This window comes from Haliaeetus leucocephalus, unplaced genomic scaffold (genome assembly GCF_000737465.1).
Source record: "Haliaeetus leucocephalus isolate CR32 unplaced genomic scaffold, Haliaeetus_leucocephalus-4.0 Scaffold1, whole genome shotgun sequence".
Lineage (NCBI taxonomy): Eukaryota > Metazoa > Chordata > Aves > Accipitriformes > Accipitridae > Haliaeetus > Haliaeetus leucocephalus.
Genome location: NW_010972437.1, coordinates 7,319,009 through 7,337,460, shown reverse-complemented (window position 1 = coordinate 7,337,460; position 18,452 = coordinate 7,319,009). Strand labels below are relative to the sequence as shown.

The 18,452-nt window shown below is 36.7% G+C and overlaps 1 protein-coding gene across 3 annotated transcripts in view; it reads left to right on the top strand.

Annotated features, from left to right (window-relative positions):
• Nucleotides 1-18,452, top strand: part of NBEAL1 (neurobeachin-like 1) — an 86,796-nt gene that overhangs the window by 14,523 nt on the left and 53,821 nt on the right. For all 3 annotated transcript variants that reach the window (XM_010565456.1, XM_010565473.1, XM_010565464.1), the window contains 6 exons: nucleotides 6,327-6,418; nucleotides 11,809-11,970; nucleotides 13,339-13,420; nucleotides 13,612-13,739; nucleotides 15,773-15,855; nucleotides 18,154-18,239. In XM_010565456.1, coding sequence (XP_010563758.1) covers nucleotides 6,327-6,418; nucleotides 11,809-11,970; nucleotides 13,339-13,420; nucleotides 13,612-13,739; nucleotides 15,773-15,855; nucleotides 18,154-18,239 — 633 coding nt within the window. The remainder of the gene's footprint in view (nucleotides 1-6,326; nucleotides 6,419-11,808; nucleotides 11,971-13,338; nucleotides 13,421-13,611; nucleotides 13,740-15,772; nucleotides 15,856-18,153; nucleotides 18,240-18,452) is intronic.

Here is an 18,452-nt window from a genome sequence, read left to right as displayed (position 1 = left end):
TGCTAGAGTTTTTGTTTATGTATCAACCTGTTAAAATGTTAGACTTCATGGGAAACTTGCTAATTGTTTGGCAGTGTTTAGCCACAGTATTGCTATGCATACTGTAGACCAGTAGACTGGGTTTTATTTAGCAACATTTTTTCTTTCTAGCTGTGCTGGTTTTGGCTGGGATAGAGTTAATTGACAACACTGGCATTGTACTAACTGTATTGGTAAAGAAAAAAACCCCTCTTCTGGAGGTTTTGTGGGGTTTTAGTTTTTGTGTGTGTGTGTAGTTTTTGGTGTTTCAGGTGTTGGTTTTTTTGTGTTGGGTTTTATTTTTTTCAGTAACTGTTAGAAACACTGTATTACTTAGGCCTGGCAGTCTTTCTTTTTAAAGTGTAAAGAGCTATGACAACTATTATTGTGCCCAGAGGATCTTATGAAAATGGAGGCCTAAAGGGTGGTGTGTTGTTCTGCTGGTGTGTTTTTGTTTGTTTTGTTTTTTTTTTTTTTTTTTTTTTTAAGGAAAACCAGAAGTAGTTAAGGAAGGGAAGGAACAAGGAAGTATTTTCACTTTCAAGTGCTCTGAGCTACATTTGACTTAATAGGCATAAAATAATTTTTTTTTTAATTATTGCAGGTGAATGATTGTTGCTATAGCAGTTTCCCAGGCCTTCATTATAGTGTTGAGCTCAGAAGTCAAAGCTTAGGCTCTGCAGCTCTGCAGACTTGTGGCTACCACCTAAAGGACTTTTTTTTTTTTTTTTTTTTTGTTAGATTTGCACATATCCTTACAATGACACCCTTAAGATAGCCTTGTTAAAACTCTGGTTGTTTCAGTTTATCAGTATGAAGAGAAATGGCTAACTTAAGTTGGATTTTAGCTTCTTGGAATTTCAAGCTGTGGAGAAATTATCTTCCAGAAGTTTTAAGGCATGCAGTTTCTATATATGAATTATTATTCAAATAAGATACAGAAATTTGTCTTGCACAAAAGCTAGGCAAGTTTCAGGTAAATAAATGAAATGCTTAGGCTTGTGACTTAGAAAGCTGCAAGGTTTCAAAAATCAACATTTTCTTATCTTCTTCTAGAGATTGGAAAGTTGTAACTGGTGAGAGGAGTTTTATTACCATATACACCTTCTTTCTGTTTCTACTGCTGTTGTACAAATGAAAAATTTCCTTCTGCATTTCTTGCTGATCTCATAGGGCATGTCTGCAGAGTGTGTGTGGTGGGGCTGGGAAAGAATACCAATCTAAAATTGGTTTATCACAGTTTGTCCTTGTAGTGTATTATCAAAACGTATGTTGCTTTGTAAGCTGTACTTTAAAAGCATGGTGCATCTTCAAACAGTACCACGCAAAACAATTTGGAGCTGTTGTCTGACATACAGCCTTCAGCTACCTTTCTGCAGAATGACAACAAAAGGGTAATTATGAAAGTGGGGAATAAGAGAATATATTCCCTAGGTTTCACTACTTTTACTGGTAATAAGGCTTCTGAGTATTTAAGATGCTTTGTTATGGTCTGGCTAAGTTACGCTGCTTCCTTAGGAGGACTGCAGATATAATGGGGTAGTTAACAATTTGTAGTGAATTAGTTGGAGTCAGGGTTGCAGTTCAGTGATTCGTTCTTTTGGTAGCAACACTGATCTGAAGTATTGCCATACCCATGGGATGCAATCTTCTGCCATGTGGTAACACAAGATATTTGTCAGATTGCAACATGTACTGGCTTGGAAAGTTGATCTGGCATTGAAGAACACAAATTTTTCATGTTAAAATTAGGTCAATTTGTGTTCTGCTGTTAATGTGGGTTACCACTTCTGTCATGAGAAAACAGAGGAGAGTTGAAAAGGTGGGTGGGAAGAGAATTCAACAGAAATAAATTCTAAAATCCCCTTAATTTAAATTTCAGATTAAATGGCAGCAGCTGACCTCAAAAAAAGGTTCAGTTCAAGATTAAGATGCTGGGTAGGATAATTGCCATGTACATGGTACATAGGAAGCAGCTGATACCCATTATTACTGTCTGGTTTTATTATGAAATTAAAATTTTAAACCAATGTGAAAAGACAGTTTTTCTCCTAAACCATCATGCTTCTGGTCTGGGAAAATATAAGATGCAATATAAGAAACACGTAGGTTGGTCTTCAGAAGGGTATGTGTTTAGCTATGTTTTAGGAATGGACATTTTTGTGTACTTTACCATGGGTAACATTTGCTGTTGTAAGTTTCCTTTCTTAAAACTGCTTCAGTAAAATTTAGATTTCTTGCAGCTTTTAACAGGTGACTGGTGCATAGGGTCTGGGCTGATTGCTAATAAAGAAAAAGGAAAACATGGGCCACATTCAGAGTTTGAAAGCTGTTTTTAACTTCTGTTTCTAAATTCTTTGAAATAACTTATATGTCTTAATTTGTAGCAAAACTTTTAAATATTGGGTCATTTTTTTCTGGAATAATGTACTCCTAGTTTGTAAGTCTTTATTTTTGTTTGTTTCTGGAAAGGTGGCATACTTCTATTAGGCGGTTTATAGTGGAGATTTATTGCTTAGTGTTTCTTATGTTGCTAAGTGATCTTGTTTACTTTTTTTGCCTTGATGATTCCTCCCCTCCCCCAAGTGGTGTTGAGTTAGTGCCATTGCCTGGATGGAAATTTCTAGATTTGACTCAGAATGAGTCAACTATTGTGTAATCTATTTTTTACTGGCACATACCAGTAGTGTTACCTGGTATTTTGATATCAAAGCTGATTATTTTAATAACTTGGAATAATTAATTGGCTGGCCAGGGATTGAGGTAGAAGAGAGGTTAAATAGTGTGCTGCAGGTAATGATCAAACAGTACTATAGTTCTTGGTTTTTACCAGAATTGGGAGGAGTTTTAGTGGCAAAGTGAATTGAGCGGTATGTGCACTACAGGTAAGCAAAAACTTTTGGCCTTTGTCATGGTTTAAACCCAGCCAGCAACTAGGCACCACGCAGCTGCTTGCTCACTCCTCCCCCCTGCCCACAGGGGGATGGGGAGGAGAATTGGGGGGGAAAAAAAAGTAAAACTTGTGGGTTGAGATAAGAATGATTTAATAACTACAGTAAAATAAAATGTAATACTAACAATAATAATAGTAGTGGTAGTAATGAAAAGGAATATAATAAAATAAAATTTAAAAAACCCCAAGGAAAGACAAGTGATGCACAATGCAATTGCTCACCACCTGCTGACTGATACCCGAGCAGCGATCTGCCCCTCCTGGCCAACTCCCCCAGTTTATATACTGTGCATGAAGTTCTATGGTATGGAATATCCCTTTGGCTAGTTGGGGTCAGCTGTCCTGGCCATGCTCCCTCCCAGCTTCTTGTACACCTGCTTGCTGGCAAAGCATGGGGAACTGAAAAATCCTTAACTTAGGATAAGCGCCAGTTAGCAACAACTAAACCATCAGTGTGTTATCAACATTATTCTCACACTAAATCCAAAACACAGTGTACCAGCTAGTAAGAAGAAAATTAACTCTATCCCAGCTGAAACCAGGACAGCCTTTTATAACATCTGTGGTCTACTCTTGTAATCTACATAATTGCTTTTTCTTGCGTATTTTGTCTGCCAGTATTCTCTCTTACTGCTAGTCTGCACTGATAGCCTTGAAAAGGCATTATAGTTTAAGGATAAGGAGGTTTAATTTAATCTTAAGCTTGAAGCTGATTTAGGCTATATCATTAAAAAGGAGCAAGCAGACATTTTATCTAATTTTGTCTTTTGTCCTCCCACTCCCCTTCTCTCATCCATAACCTTTTGTTAAAGCAATTTTAAGTCAGATAATGATGTTATTTGCACAGCTTCCTTCATGGTAAATGACCAAGAAAAACTGAGTTTTCTCGTAAAAGTTTACTGTCAACAACTAGCAATGAGCCTCAGCTGTGTCAACAAACGATTTTAATTTTGGAATACCAATAAAATCAATTTAGTAATTCATGTTGTGTTTCAAGGAGAACTTGCTCATGCTAGAAAAAAACAAAGCAGTTTGTTCAACAGGGAAAAAAAAACTCAAATAGGTTCAGTTTTTGCACATGCATGGGCATTATCATTAGAGGCTTGGACACACGCATATGGCAGGGTTTCTCTTGGTTACTTTGCCATGGATGCTATTGATTTGTCCTTTATAGCCAGCGCTGTATTGTAGTTGCTGAAATCATATCCTGGTTTTCCTCATCTTTATGATCCTGTGAAATAGCTTGTATGTGGCTAAAATAACTTACTGTGGATTACAAGAAAGTTTAAGTATGTGAACATTTTTAAAAAGCCATACTGTCTGAAGACAGCATCTTCTGCTACTTCTAGCTCATTCTTTTAGGATATTAGCAAATCTTACTTCTTGCCCATCTTTTGGTTTGATTTTCAAGGTTTTTGATCTCTGAATCTGTGAAATGTGTATTCTATACTCACCTGGTTGAGATAATGTCAACCTCTGTAGCTTAAAACCAGTGGCTTGGCAACCTTGAATTTTTTCTTTATCTTAACAGCTTCCTGCATTCTGTATGTTGCAGCTTCATCTTGAGGACAATTAATAGGTGTGTTGAAGATAACTGTTTGGTAGTTCAGTGCATATTAAACATGAGGACAAGGCTACATTACATTAAAGGACGTAATACTTTTTTGACAAATTTTTAACAGAAAAAGAAAGGGAGAGATGAAAAAAAACATTGAAAGGGGAATAAAAGCAGAGATGAGAATAAAGATTATGAAGGAGGAACAGATTAGGAGTGAAATGGAAGGAGGAGAAATAAGACAATTAAGAAAAATGGAATGAAAATGCAGTAAAGGCAGTGAAGCAAATAATCAGACAAGATAGGTATCTAGCTGAGGGTTTTATTTGGCACCTGTTGTCACAGTATTTGAACACATTTCATATATAATTAATTGTGATAGTGATGTAAATTGTGTCTGGGTGTTTCTGACACTTGTTGCTTGAGTTAGAGGGGTTTTTGGGTGTACGGGGAAGGGTAAAGTCTAGAATGAGAAGGGGATTCCCATGCTTTGTAACTCCTGTACTTGCTGTGGAAAGATGGTCTGAGAAGAGTTTTGCAGCACTTCAGATTCTGGATTTCCATTTTTATTTTATTCTGGTTTTTTTGTTTGTTTGGTTTTTCCCATGGGAGGTTCTTTTGTAGGTAGCTATTTTGCACTGACAGGACTCGGTGTCAGTCTTTCTTGGTGACTCTTTCTTTTATATTGACATTGCCCCAGAATACTGTGTGTGTTAGAGTTATTCACAGATTGCTCCTTGGTCTTAACACTGCAGGGAAATAATCTGTTATTTGGGAACATCTATGGTAATATAAAGGCAACAAGCAAAAGGGAGGAGATACAGAAAAGAGAAGGATGAACAAAAAAACTTAAAACTTTTTCATAATTTTATAAATTACAGAGTAGATTTAGAAATAATTTAAAATCTATAACACTTTAGGCAAATATTTTAAAGTTATTTTGAAAATTATTTATGACATAGAATGTGGGACTGCATGGATGTGTATTAATGGACATGACCGTACAGTTCTTGTGGAGGAGTATGTTAGCTGTGGTCCAGCAGCTTGCTTTTGAAAATTAAGCAGCTTGACTTCTAAAGTGAGACTATCTCAAATTACGTATTTTGACGGAGTTTTCCTGTGGTGGTTTGTGGTGGTCTAGTATATGTTCCCGCTGCTGGCACAGTACCCAGCCCTGAGGAATTGCTGGTCACGAACAGAGTCTGTCTGCTCTACTAAGAACAAGTAGGAAGCCTAAATTTAAATTATCTGTTTTATAAATATCTAGTATACACGTCACAGGCTCTGCATTGTCTCTTGGAACACTTCATCTGGCTCTAATCTGCTGCTAGCTGCCATATTGATTAATGAATGAAGCAAAAAGCAAATTACTTTGTGATTAGGATTGTTGTTGGAGTTCTTATTTAATTTTATAAGCCATAAAGAGTGTGGCGTGCTAGCATTTATGCTATCAAGACTAGAATATACAAGTAATTTTGTAAAGCTGGTATGTATTACTCTGGAGAATAAGTAAAGGTTGTTGGTGGGGGGGAGAAGCTAACATGCTTTGGTTGGCATTGGTACCAGGAAGTGGAAATACATAAACTAGTGAATAGGGCAAGAATGTCACATCAGCACAATATGGCCGAGAATTTCAAAGGACACAGTTTTTTTAATTGTAGTTCTAAAAATCTGTGTATTCCCTTCTTTCTCCCAGTTGAAATGTATTAAAGAAAAAATTTCCGTTCAAGTTAGTACTACAGAGTTGTTGATGGATGACCTTGTGTGCAATATTGCCTAATGTTCTCTTCTTTTTTACAGAAAGATCCAGCTTACCTGAAGCTCTGGTTGGATAGTTTTGTTTCTAGCTATGAACAGTTTCTGGATGTGGACTTTGAGAAGCTGCCAACTAGGTATGTAGAATTATGGACCTGTTCACCTTTGTTTGTTATCTGAAACAGACCTGGCTGAGAGCCCAGTCTTGTTCAATGGCAATACTGCCTTTAAACAAAAGAAAGATTTTTAATTGTTGTGTGGCACTCCCATTCTTTTGAAGGTCAACTTGGGTTGGGAATGATGAAACTAGGCAAATACTGGTATTTGCATTATATCAGGAGCTGGCATGAGTATTCACTTGTTCTTGCTTGTAGAAATATTATTCCTTGTGCATTGTTTGAATAAGTATTCATTAAATGTTGCGTATGAAGTAGTATTAGTATTAGTGCCTGGTATCTGTATCAGCAGTGACTGAAGAGAAGTAAGATGTAGGTAAAGAGTTTTGTAATTTTATTTCAGGGATTACTTTAACATTAAGGATAAGATGAAATGCTTAATGAAAGATTTGGATATCTTAGCTGAAAACCTTTTAAAAATTAAAATATGCACAAATTACAGACTTTAAAGTGATTTCTTTGTTTGCATCTGTGAAGACTTCAGTTCAGGGCAAGAGTATTGCTGACTTCACTGATGTTGCTGACCGCAAGTTCTCAGATATAATCATGCGATGGTATTGAAGTCTAATTCTGGAGTTCCATATTTAGTATTTTGATTTTGTCTGTTGTGTTCTAAGGATAGTGTTTTCAAGACTAACTTTGCAAATGAGGAATAGAAACTTAGGCACTGGATGTTTTCTCTTGCTTTTGAGATGCTTACATGAACTAAGTGTTTTAAGATAAATATTACAGGATTCAGAAATCATGAGAGGTGGTGTCAGTAGTATAGGTGATTCCGCTACTGGTGTTTGAATACAAAGAATGGCTCTCCCTGCATGATGGCTGCCGTCCAAGCCCTGCTGAAATCAATGGAAATTCTTTAATGGGCTTTGGATCAGATCCTGTTTGAAGTGTAAGTGATAGCCTCTACTGTTACAAGGAAATGAAGAATACTGCAACTGGATCTCAGTGGATAAAAACTGGCTTCTCAGCTCTTTGTATTAAAACTTTCCTCATAATGCCTATATGAATGCAAAATATATAGTGCAATTACCAATAAGCAAGACCTTCAAATTAATTCTGTGCTCTTTCAGAAGATCTGTTTTCTTTGCAGTGTCAAAAATGCATCTTAGTGTGTTTAGTTATGGAAAAAAGTTTATTCTTTGAAACAGGTTGTCTTTAATGTACTATTTCATAGAAATCTGAACAGTGGAAGAGAAGAATATCTTGGTACTTTGGGTTTTTTAAGTGTTTTTTGGTTTATATGTGTGTTCATTTTTTTTTTTTTACAGCAAAATAAAAGATAAAAACCAAACATGAAGCTTAGTAGTGCAGAACAACAGCAGCATCTTCATTGTGCCGAATGATGGTTTAGTGAGCATAAAAATAGTGTATTTTTCTGAGGTTAATGACAGGATTAGTGATTCAGTCTGGAAGAATAGGCCTGTGTGGATTTAGAGTCATTTGTGTAACAGATGTAGAGAAAACTTATCAAAAATCGTAGGGATGAAGGCAGATCATTCCTATGCTTTGATGGCTGGATTAAAAATTACTGAGAGCAGATATTAGAATTAACAAAGAGTTGCAATTTCTGCCCTTATTTGCATTTGTGAGATAATCAGGCATGTGAAAGGTGGCATCTTTCTGGGGTTTGTCAATTTATGTTGCAGGCATTTACATTGTGGAACAGATGTTATCTAGCCCACAGAAAAGAACAAGTAGGTCGGTGTGGAACCACCAAATGCTGATTTGCAGTGACTCTTCTCTTGGGGTCATAGGACCCTGTGGACTCAACTGTTTTACTGGAGTTGCTTATTAAATAACTAATTCTGTCTTTTGATCTTGGAAATAATATATGATGCTAGCCAAAATGAGAAACTGAGTGGACTAATTCTCCCCCCCCCAATATAAATCTTGATATGCTTTACAGCTATATGCCTGAAAGACCTTGCGTACTGAAGGGCAAATGCCAGGAAATAATGAGAAACTATGTAGGGAGAAGAAAGCTTGTACAGATTGCTGGACAAAACTAACCTTTTGGAAGACAGGCATGAAGTTTTGTGTCAATGTAAAACGTGGGTTTTTTAGCATCCAAGAAAACAGCACTTAAGAAATGTGATGAAACTACTAGTGGGCTTTTTTTCCTGAAAGAAGGACTCTTAATTGGCACTGTCACTTGCTGATTTAACTGATAAGAGTATTTCTTCTATAAATTAAAATATATAATTTCCTGAAATCTGCTCTGGAAATCTGAAACATGCTACATAGTGCAGAATTAGGAACTCTCTAAATACAGAGGATGAGTGTGTCCAGTGGTATGATTTGACTGTATAAGTAGAGCTTATACAGTTATGCAGCTTATAGGCTTATACAGCTTCATTCTACCCCCATCTTTGTGCATCTACCCTTTATTTTTAAGTGTAATAGTTCATTAATGGTGTTTTCAATGATTTTTACTGAAAAGGTGAGGTGATTTTTACTGAAAAGGTGAAAATAGCTATGCTGATGACTTTGAGCATTGAGCAGAAAAGATTAGTGCACCTGTACTTTCCCTAAAAACATGTATTCATCTCATATGTATTTACCATGAAAAGGATAAAACCTTTACCAGCTGGTGGGAGGGGTTTTTTGCCCTTATTGAAGGAGAGGAATTTTCATTTGGTTTAATATTCTGGAAACAACAAAGGCTTCTAGAGTGTTGTCATGCTCTTTTTCTGCTTTTGGTTTGCATGATCTTGAGCAAAGGAGCTTAAATGAAGCTCATGCGAAGTACCATAGAAACCATACTTTGTTAATTTACTGACTTCAAACCCACATAAAAATGATGCAGGAATCATGATAGGAATGCTGATTACATGGTTACATGGTTGTTGAAAAGTAAAGCCTAGTTCTCTACAGCACTTTTTTCTGAAGAGCTTAGCACTGGCAGAGGAGAGGTTGAAAGCCCCTGTGTGTGGGTTTGAGCTGTAATAGGTGAATATAATTTAGAGACTAATTAAACTTCCTTTCAAACACCTGAGATGGCAGTTTATATAGCTGTATAACCATGTTAATATAATGCAAGGAAATTATAAATAAAAAGAACCCAAATATGTCAAGGTCTTCCTCATGTTTTTGAGGTGGGGTACCAGCAGTCAAATAAGAATGTCAGTTAAGGTATGATTTTTGAGGTGTTTTTTTTTTTTTTTTTTTTCCTTTTGGAATACTTAGTTTACCCAGATAGTCTTGTTGGGGAGAAATTGATACTACATGTCCACAAATTTAACTTCTAGATTTTTGTGGTGATATAGTAATAATTTGCTCTGGGGTGAAAAGAAGTTTGATTATTTATAAGTATTTATATACTCTATACTATATTCAGTTTGAGTAATCCTGATTAGTATTTCTTGTGCCAGTCTTGCATAAGGCAGTAAATTCTGCTGGGTTGTGCAATAGCACAGACGGGCAGCTACTGCAGAGAAAGCATTCTTTGGGACACGAGGCATGAAGGGTATGCTGTTTGCTCTCGTGTAAAGCATTTTATGATCTTACTGAGAAAGACTTGTTGGCCATTTTAGGGAAATTACTTCTGGTTATATTATTTCAGCTGTGAAAAATTATGGTCTTCCTAATACAGAGATGGTGAATATTGGATTATGGGGAGCCATGCTTATAGTTCCAGAGGGTATGGATCTGCTGGCATCTTGAGGGGTGAAGCTGCTACCCCAGAAATTAAAATGTCTTTCTTGGCAGTTGTGTTGGAAAAAAGCAGTTGCTCTCTGTTTTGTGGTTAGCATCTCTATCAGTTTAGAGCCTAGGCCCTATAAAATTTGTGTTAAAACTTCCTGAATCCCAGGATCTGAAAAGCAAATTGCACAACTCTGTGAAGAGGCAAGGAAATGCATGGTATTTGGTCATCTGTATATGTATAGGTGACACTTGTTTCCTAGGACGTGGTAGCTTGCTGTCACTTGTACCTGTCTAGTTGTGTTACTAAATTGGGTCTCAGTTTTACCCTTCTATGTAGGCTTCCTTTTCAACTTTAGAAACTAAACAATGTATTGTTCCCCATTTCCCTCAAATAATCAGTATCACAGTGTTTAGTGTCAGTCATTGCATTTCTCCACACTTTTTGATGCTTATTCTTACACAGATGTATGTATGCAAGTGTTATACCAATGAGTTTTTGAGCTAGCTGAATTTTTTTGGTTGTAATTTGCCCCCTGGCTTTGTCCATGTTGAAGGCTTTTGTAAGCTGTAAGGCTCTTGCTTGTGTCTTCCTGTGTAGACTTCATAGAGAATGTCACAGAGTAAACAGCTGATGCCAAAGGCAAACTCTCTTTAGCATGTGCAACAGTGGATAAACAGTCTTCATCCCAGAGAATGTTCTAAAATGTTTATATATTTCTATACTGTTGCTGAAATGGGTTTCTATATGGCTATTTGTGGAGCATTGGCTTAGCTACTGGTTTTATTTTTTATTTTTTTTTTCTTTTTTCTTCTTTTGGTTCTCACTGTGTATTTCTAAAAATGTTTCAGTTTAGCAAAAACAGTAGGGAAGAGTACCTAATGTTCTTCAGAGCCATGTCTGGCCTTGGTAGAGTTGTTACATTTAACACCAACGCAACAGTCTTTTTTCGTCTCCTAAAAAGAATTAGATAGCAGAAAAAATCCTATTTGCTGGGATAATGATATCCAGAAACTAATAAGGATGGGTCAGCTTTTCATGCAAAATCAGTGTGGCAAGAATCAGATGGATTTTTGGGAGCTCCCTCTCTTGCACATACAGACCCTTATTTTCAAGTCTTTCTTTGTTTAATCTTACTGTGAACAGCTTTCTTTTTGTATTTAATCTTGTTTTGTATGGCTTTTTGTAATTCATGTAAGACAGACATGACATTCACTGTGGGTGAATACCAGCTAGGCTTCAATAACTATTTAATAATTGGCATCTCATTTATTTGGACACTTTTAATATTCAGTAGAAAGTTGAAAATGTTTCCCTTGTGGTTTAGTTTTCATGTTTCATTCCATTGTCGCCATCCCTTTCTTTATTTAGGGATTTCCCAGGCCACCTGTTTACCTGCTGAAGATCATGCAATTTCTCTGTGGCGGTGAAGGCAGATCATTGCATGGAGGAGCATTTAGGAATCCACTTAATGAATTTTTAACACTTTTTTTTTCAATGCAATTCATTGCTGGGGAAAAGGAAGCTCCAGCTGGCATATTGCTACCAGGCATTTCTTTGTGGTTCATTAGAAAGAATTTGTGAGCCATCAGTTCAGTAACCTCTCCTACAGAAGTTTATTGGAACACTACATGAGCACATTGAAATCAATGGGTAGCATGTCATTTGCATGATTAACAATTTTGTGTGTGTTTTTTCTCGTTAGGGTGGATGACATTCCTCCAGGAATATCACTGCTTCCGGATAACATTCTTCAGGTCCTCAGGCTTCAGCTGCTACAGTGTGTCCAGAAAATGTCAGATGGACTAGAAGAGCAGCAGCAGGCTCTGTCACTTTTACTTGTGAAATTCTTTATCATCCTTTGCAGGTATTTGTTCTGACTGCTACCTCAGCAAGGCTATTGATTTGTTTAAGAAATCTTGATGCAGCCTATAAATACAGATTCTAATGATGCATAGAATGTGATTTGACACTTTTCAGTAGAAACAGAGCAATGCCACTTCTCACAATCTTCAAAATAATGGAAGAGGGAATAAGAGAGAGAGGGGAGCAATGCAGTCATCTTAGCAATAATGTTTGCCATGAGAAATGGAATAGAAGAGGATTAGACACTAAATTCCTTTTAATTACATAAGATATATCTATGGGAATTCAAGATACGGTGTACCTGGTATAAGAAATACTTTAAAAAGAAAAGGCACGCTCTAACAAGTGTTGAGTATGAAATAACTGAAGAGGGAATTGTGCAGGAAGAACTGTTTCATGTTCTTAACATGCTTATAATTCCATAAACAGCTTAGGAAACTGACTTATTACACTATTAATGCAACAGGCTTCCTTATGAAACTTATGTCTTATTTTGTCCTTATTTTGTAATTCTGTTGAAGTAGGTCAATAAACTGCTTTTAGGGATCTATTCCTCACTATTACTTCAGTCTTCTGTTGTAAACTGCATTAAGAGAGGAAGGAAAAAAATATAATAGGGACTCTCCTTTTCTGAGGAGTATTTGAAGAGCTTTTTTTGAATTCTTTGGTGGTTCTTACCCCTGAAACAATAAAAAGGGCTGTAGGGCAGTGTTTAAAGTATCCTGGAATATTAAATATAAGCTGAGTAGATGGTGGTAATGTGTTTCTGAATTACAAACTGTTGTCAGTCTTATTTAATTGCTGAAAAATTCTCCTTATGTCATCATTTCAGTATCTGATCTTTGTGACTTGTCCTTTAGACTGAAAAATAACATGTGCATGCTATATCTTTGTTGCTGTTGATTTATTTATGTTCTAAAATAATTATTAGATGTTTGTTTTCCTTGGGAGAATTTAAAGTGAATAAATGCTTCTAGATAATATGTTTGCTAAAGTTTTGGAAAGTGTATGCACTAGTAATGTGGGAGAAGTGGAAGTTACTGTCTTTGTTATCAGATGCCATTTCTGACCTTTCATTTAGAGTGTCCTGGGAATCTGCTTAACCTCTGAAACCCCAAATTCCAGATAGAATTGGCCTACAGCAGAGTGACTGGGACCTTCTTTTCCTTCCTGTTAGAAGAAAACTTGTGAGCTCTGTTACTGTGACAGAAATAAACATTTGAGTATATGCAGTCTTTTGGAGTATTTTTGAAGTGCTGATACACTTTTGTATGATTATAGACAGAATGAATGCTAAACAAACATCGTTTGAACTAGCTTCCAATGGTACACTGTGTACATTTCTGTGGTTTTTATGTTGTCTTCATAGAAATTTGGCTAATGTGGAGGAGATTGGGATGTGTTCATACATTAACCATGTTATCACCATGACTACGTTATACATTCAACAGGTATGTGGTTAAAAATTCTCATCTGTTATTTTTGCCATCCGATACCTCCTGCTCCTGCTTATGTGATCTGCTTTTTCAATAATAGTGTTGCGTGGGGACCAATTTGTGGGCTCAGAACTGTTCTGGAGGAGATCAAGATTGATTTTCAACTTCTAGAAATCTTCTGACCACAGCTTTCTTTTTTTCCTCAGTTAAAAACCAAAACAAAAGAAAAAGAAGTGGCAGATCAGACCCCCATGGAAGAATTTGTGAGACATGCATTGGCTTTTTGTGAAAGTCTCTACGATCCATATCGAAACTGGAGGCAGCGAATTGCAGGGTATGTGTGGACTAGGACAGGATTATAAATACTGTGGTTTATGATAACTTTAGATGAACAATATGTAATGTTTGACAGAACTACTGCTGTGTGATGTCAAACTAAAATAAAAAGTAGTTACATGTATATTCTTCAGCTGTTGCATTTTACAGCTGTTAGAATTGATAGCCTTGAGTACTTGATACTGTGTTTTTTTTCCCCTGAAGATACACTCTTTAGAATAGCATTAATGAAATAGTTTTTCTCCAAATTTAACATAATGAAGCAGACATGCTTGAAACTGAACTTTGTTGCCACCAAAGTTGTCAGAGTACTAATATATCCTGTTCCATTTAGTGGAAAGCTGAGCTGTGAGGCTTTTTGAAAGGTGGGAAGTGTAGAGAGCCAGGAAATAGGCTTTCTGAGATGCTTAATTTCTGTCATTCTAGGCACAGGCCCTGTTCTTTGAAACTGCTAGTGATTCACTTTATCTGCTATATCTGACTTTTCAGAGACCTCTTATAAATTTCTGTGAGATCTTTTTAATGTACAATTCTCCCTTATGAGCCCCAGATTATTTACGGTAATGTTGAATGTACATAGTCTTGTATAGTTAATGTGTTTTTCTGCTGTGTGTACAAGGGCTGAAGTTGTTTGCTCCTTGCTGCCATCCTTCAGAGCTGCTTTTCCTTTAGGTCCTCAGTTTTATTTCCATCATTTATTTTGACATGCATCAAATATTGGACCTGTGCATGTAAATAACTAAAGGCATAGAGGGATTGTATCTCATGTTACCTAGTCTTGTAAAACCTCAGGTCCATTCTCACAGCATGCATTCTGTAGAGCTAGCACAGCATTTGTGCTAGCTCTGTGACTTGGATTTGTGTAGCAAGTCACTCGTCTGACTCCATGCAAACAGTGGGGATCATGTGAGCGGTGTGCCTTGGCTGCTGGGGTTTCTTTGTAGCTTGAAACCTGCAGTATGCCATAATATTGCATGGACTGCAGGTTTCCTGAGGCTTTTGTGGAAACAAAAGGTAGTATTCTCAATAATAGCTTGAATCATTGTGCACAAAGTTTTAAGGAGCATGTAAGGATCACAACTTGTGGTATTTTTGTGCAACATGAGAATTCCCCTTTTCTAGGACAGAGCGTGAATTGACACCAGTTCTCACATATGGCCTGCCAGTGTACTGCTAAGGTATTTTCAGATTTAGTGTAGGTAATGCCAGCACATCTCATGGGATCTTAGGCAGATTATAAGTATTCAAAATCAGTGAATTTACAAGCAATGAAGGTGGAGAATTTGGCAAGGAATCAATATAATCACACCACAGAAAAATGTTATGCTTTCTGAAATGGGGTATGATTGAAATACCTTTTTAAAATTATAATACATTTACTGGCAGTCTAGAAGTTAAAACGGAATTAAATTTGAGGATATACTAAGTGGTGTTTTGTTGCAACTGACCAGCATGAAGGTCCTTTCGTTGCTGTCTCCTTTCAAAAACTGGCTGATTTTTCTAAAATGGTGGAACAAGGAACAAAAAGAATGGGGTAGGCAGACCTGGTGGAATTAGGGCAAAAGAATTTATTGAAGATAACAGTATAGATATGTTGCATCTTTGAAAAGATGTTTGTAAGTGTAACAGTAGAATTATTTCCCTTTAATTTGATGGTGTCCCACCCCCCATAATGAACCCATAATAATGTTCTGTCCCATTTCAAATTGCATGGTTAAGAAATTCGGTAGTCTAGCTGGTGGCTTAGTTACAGTACACAAGGACTAAATAACATATTGCTGGCATTTTAAAATTTATTCTTTAACTAAACCATATTGTAAAATGATAAGGTATTTTTAGGAGCAGAACAGTAAATATGGGATTAGCTGTGACTCTTTGCAGCTGATTTCAGGATGAAATACTACTTCAGTATTTTTTTTGATCCTGTAGGCAAAAGATAACTCCTGATTTTTGGCAGTTTTCTATTATGAAGCCATAAACAAAGGTATCCTATCTAATTTCTTTGGTGTATCTTTTTTAATGTAATTGCAGACGTTTCCTTAGTACAGTTGAAAAGAGCAGACAGAAGTATAAACCAGCTTCCCTCACTGTTGAGTTTGTCCCTTTCTTTTACCGTAAGTATTATCAACAGCATGTTTAAAAATACTCATCTTTGGAGGAGTGAACTTAGTGATTCCAAGGTCCTTTTCCCCTAAGAATGCCTGATAAATGTAAAGGCCCCTTACTTGCTTTCTGAGGCTGAATGAAGTGGGTTGCTTTGTTTGCTTGTTTTTTTGCTCCGAGCATCACCATCTTACCATTCTTACTCATCTTTGAAAGCCTGTTTTTTTTCAGACTTTTTTCAGTGCCTAACGTGGTTTAATAGGATTGATTCTGCGAATTGCCAACCTTCCCGTTTATCATGGTACATACAGTGATTGCATGTAAGATCCCTGTAATAACTGTAATGATAACTCGCATGGAAAAATAATCTTAGGAAAGTGTTCATGCATTTTTGTCTCTGAATATGATTTAACGTATAGGAAGAAGGAAACTGTGCCATCCAACTAGCAAATGCTCCTTGGACTGCAGTTTGGGAAACTGCTCTGTTTTGTCTCTGTTTAAGTCATTAAATATCATGATGGCTACTTTGGAATTCATGTGTTCTTACCATCACAGATTGGCTGTGTGGAAAAGAAGGATTTATGGGGCCATGTTCTGTACTTAAATCTTGGGAAGGTGGGGTGCCCAAATAGTTTGCCAGTTTAGCACACCAAAGTGCTAGTGCCAACAGAATTGAAGCAGCAGGAATATGCTGGAGGGATGAGGGTGTGAGTGAAATCAGCCCTTTTTGCAGCTCTTAACTCAGCTTTAATTGAAAATAAAAAAGGAGGGTTCTATTCTGAGACTGGTAGCATTTATGAATTTGGTTTCTCTAGGTTTCAGTCACATACTTCTCCGTTCCTTGAGATTTCCTCTCTGTGTGCATAAAATAGGCTAGTTGCCAAAAAGACCCAAGAGCTGATGCCAGTAAAATGCCATTATCTTTGTGCCAGGGCACTGGCAACCCTCTCTAAAGGCTGCTACTGAGGAGTGTCATCTGCTGGTTCTCTCCTCCCCATTCAGTGCATTGCACTCTGGTTCCTCCTAAATCCCTTAAATATTATATATTGTGAGGGAGTGACAAGTATACTAATTAGCTGGCAGATACTCATCTGCTGCTTGGCTAACTGGCAGGGAAGACAGAACAAGAAATTGTTGAGCATGTGCTTTAGATGTTAGGCCATGGCAGCACTAATTTGAGGCTTTTTTGGTCTACCCAGTCTAATGATTTATTCACAATCTGCTAGGTACTGTTTTTTTGAATTTGTCTGAGGTTTCCCTGAGAGATTCAGAGTCTATAAGTCAAGGGAATGGTGGGACTAGCAGACTAACAGTGCTATCATCTAAGCTTTGTTTCCTTTGAGGACCAGATTTAAAAAATAGCTGTGCAATTTTCTTTTTAAAACAGGCTTATACATTCAGTATAAAGTCAGAAATCTTACTTGCCAGTAAATGCTAATTGTCTTAAAGGTTATATTATTATTATTTTAATGAAGATAAAATTCTTGCATTTTCAGTTTCTATTGTGTGTTTAAAATCTCAGTTTTTACAAACCCAAGTCATCATCAGTTCTATCCCATAAAGTTATTGGAATTTTTATGATGGTTAATTCCAGATAAAATAATCCTTTGTAGTTTGTTGCAGCTACTTCGAGTCTAGTGTTATTGCTATAACAACAATGTCCAGGTTGTATATATTGCTAAGAAGAGTTACTGAGGCTGTTTGTGACTAATTTATATCAGATATGGCATGAAAAGAGATGTAGGATAATTGTCTTTAAAGAGACTACTGCTAGAAAGGTTAGACCTGCACAGGCTTCCCTGGCAAGTTTGGCTTAAAGGGAGCAAGCTCAGGGACTGTTTTTCTGAGCCACCTGCACCGCATATGGCATTAGATTTTCTGTGCCAAAATTGCTCTAACCTTTGTCATGCTTACTAACTGCTCGAGTGTTAGCAAGTCCTTCTCATTAGTATGGACAAAATGCACTCATTTTACATTATGGATCAGATCAACAGTTGTTGTATGCCTATAGTTCTGTGAGCCTGCATGAAAAGTATTATGCAAGCTGAAGGTCTGGCCCTGTGTATTCCTGATAAAATGTGGTCTTGTCATGTTACTTTGATAATGCCAGAATTGATGTATTTGTGTCTGATATATGTGAAAGTGGAGATTATATAGTTGAAAATTTTTTAAAATTTTCATGACGCCAGGGAGTAGAAGGGCTTTTTTTTATTATTTCACTTGTTGGTGGGTTTTTTGAGAGGAAAAACTTTTTATAATTTATATGACTGAAGTAAGGAATCCTTCTCCTTTTTATTTACTCCAATCAGAATGCTTTCAAGAAAGTGAACATCTCAAGGAAAGCCTAAAATGTTGCCTGCTACATCTCTTTGGAGCTATTGTGGCTGGTGGTCAGGTAAGGATATTCTAAACTCTTCAGCTGCTGAAGTCTTCAAACACCTGTTCATTGTTTAAGGCTTATAAATACCCCATAACCCATAAATGAGAAGAATTTAATGTTGTCTATGAATTGTTTGTTTGTCTTATGAAGTTTGGGGTCATTCTCTGCAATAGTATCTCAATGCTAAAAGCTAGGCCCTGCTGTCAAATAACAGTAGAATATTTACTG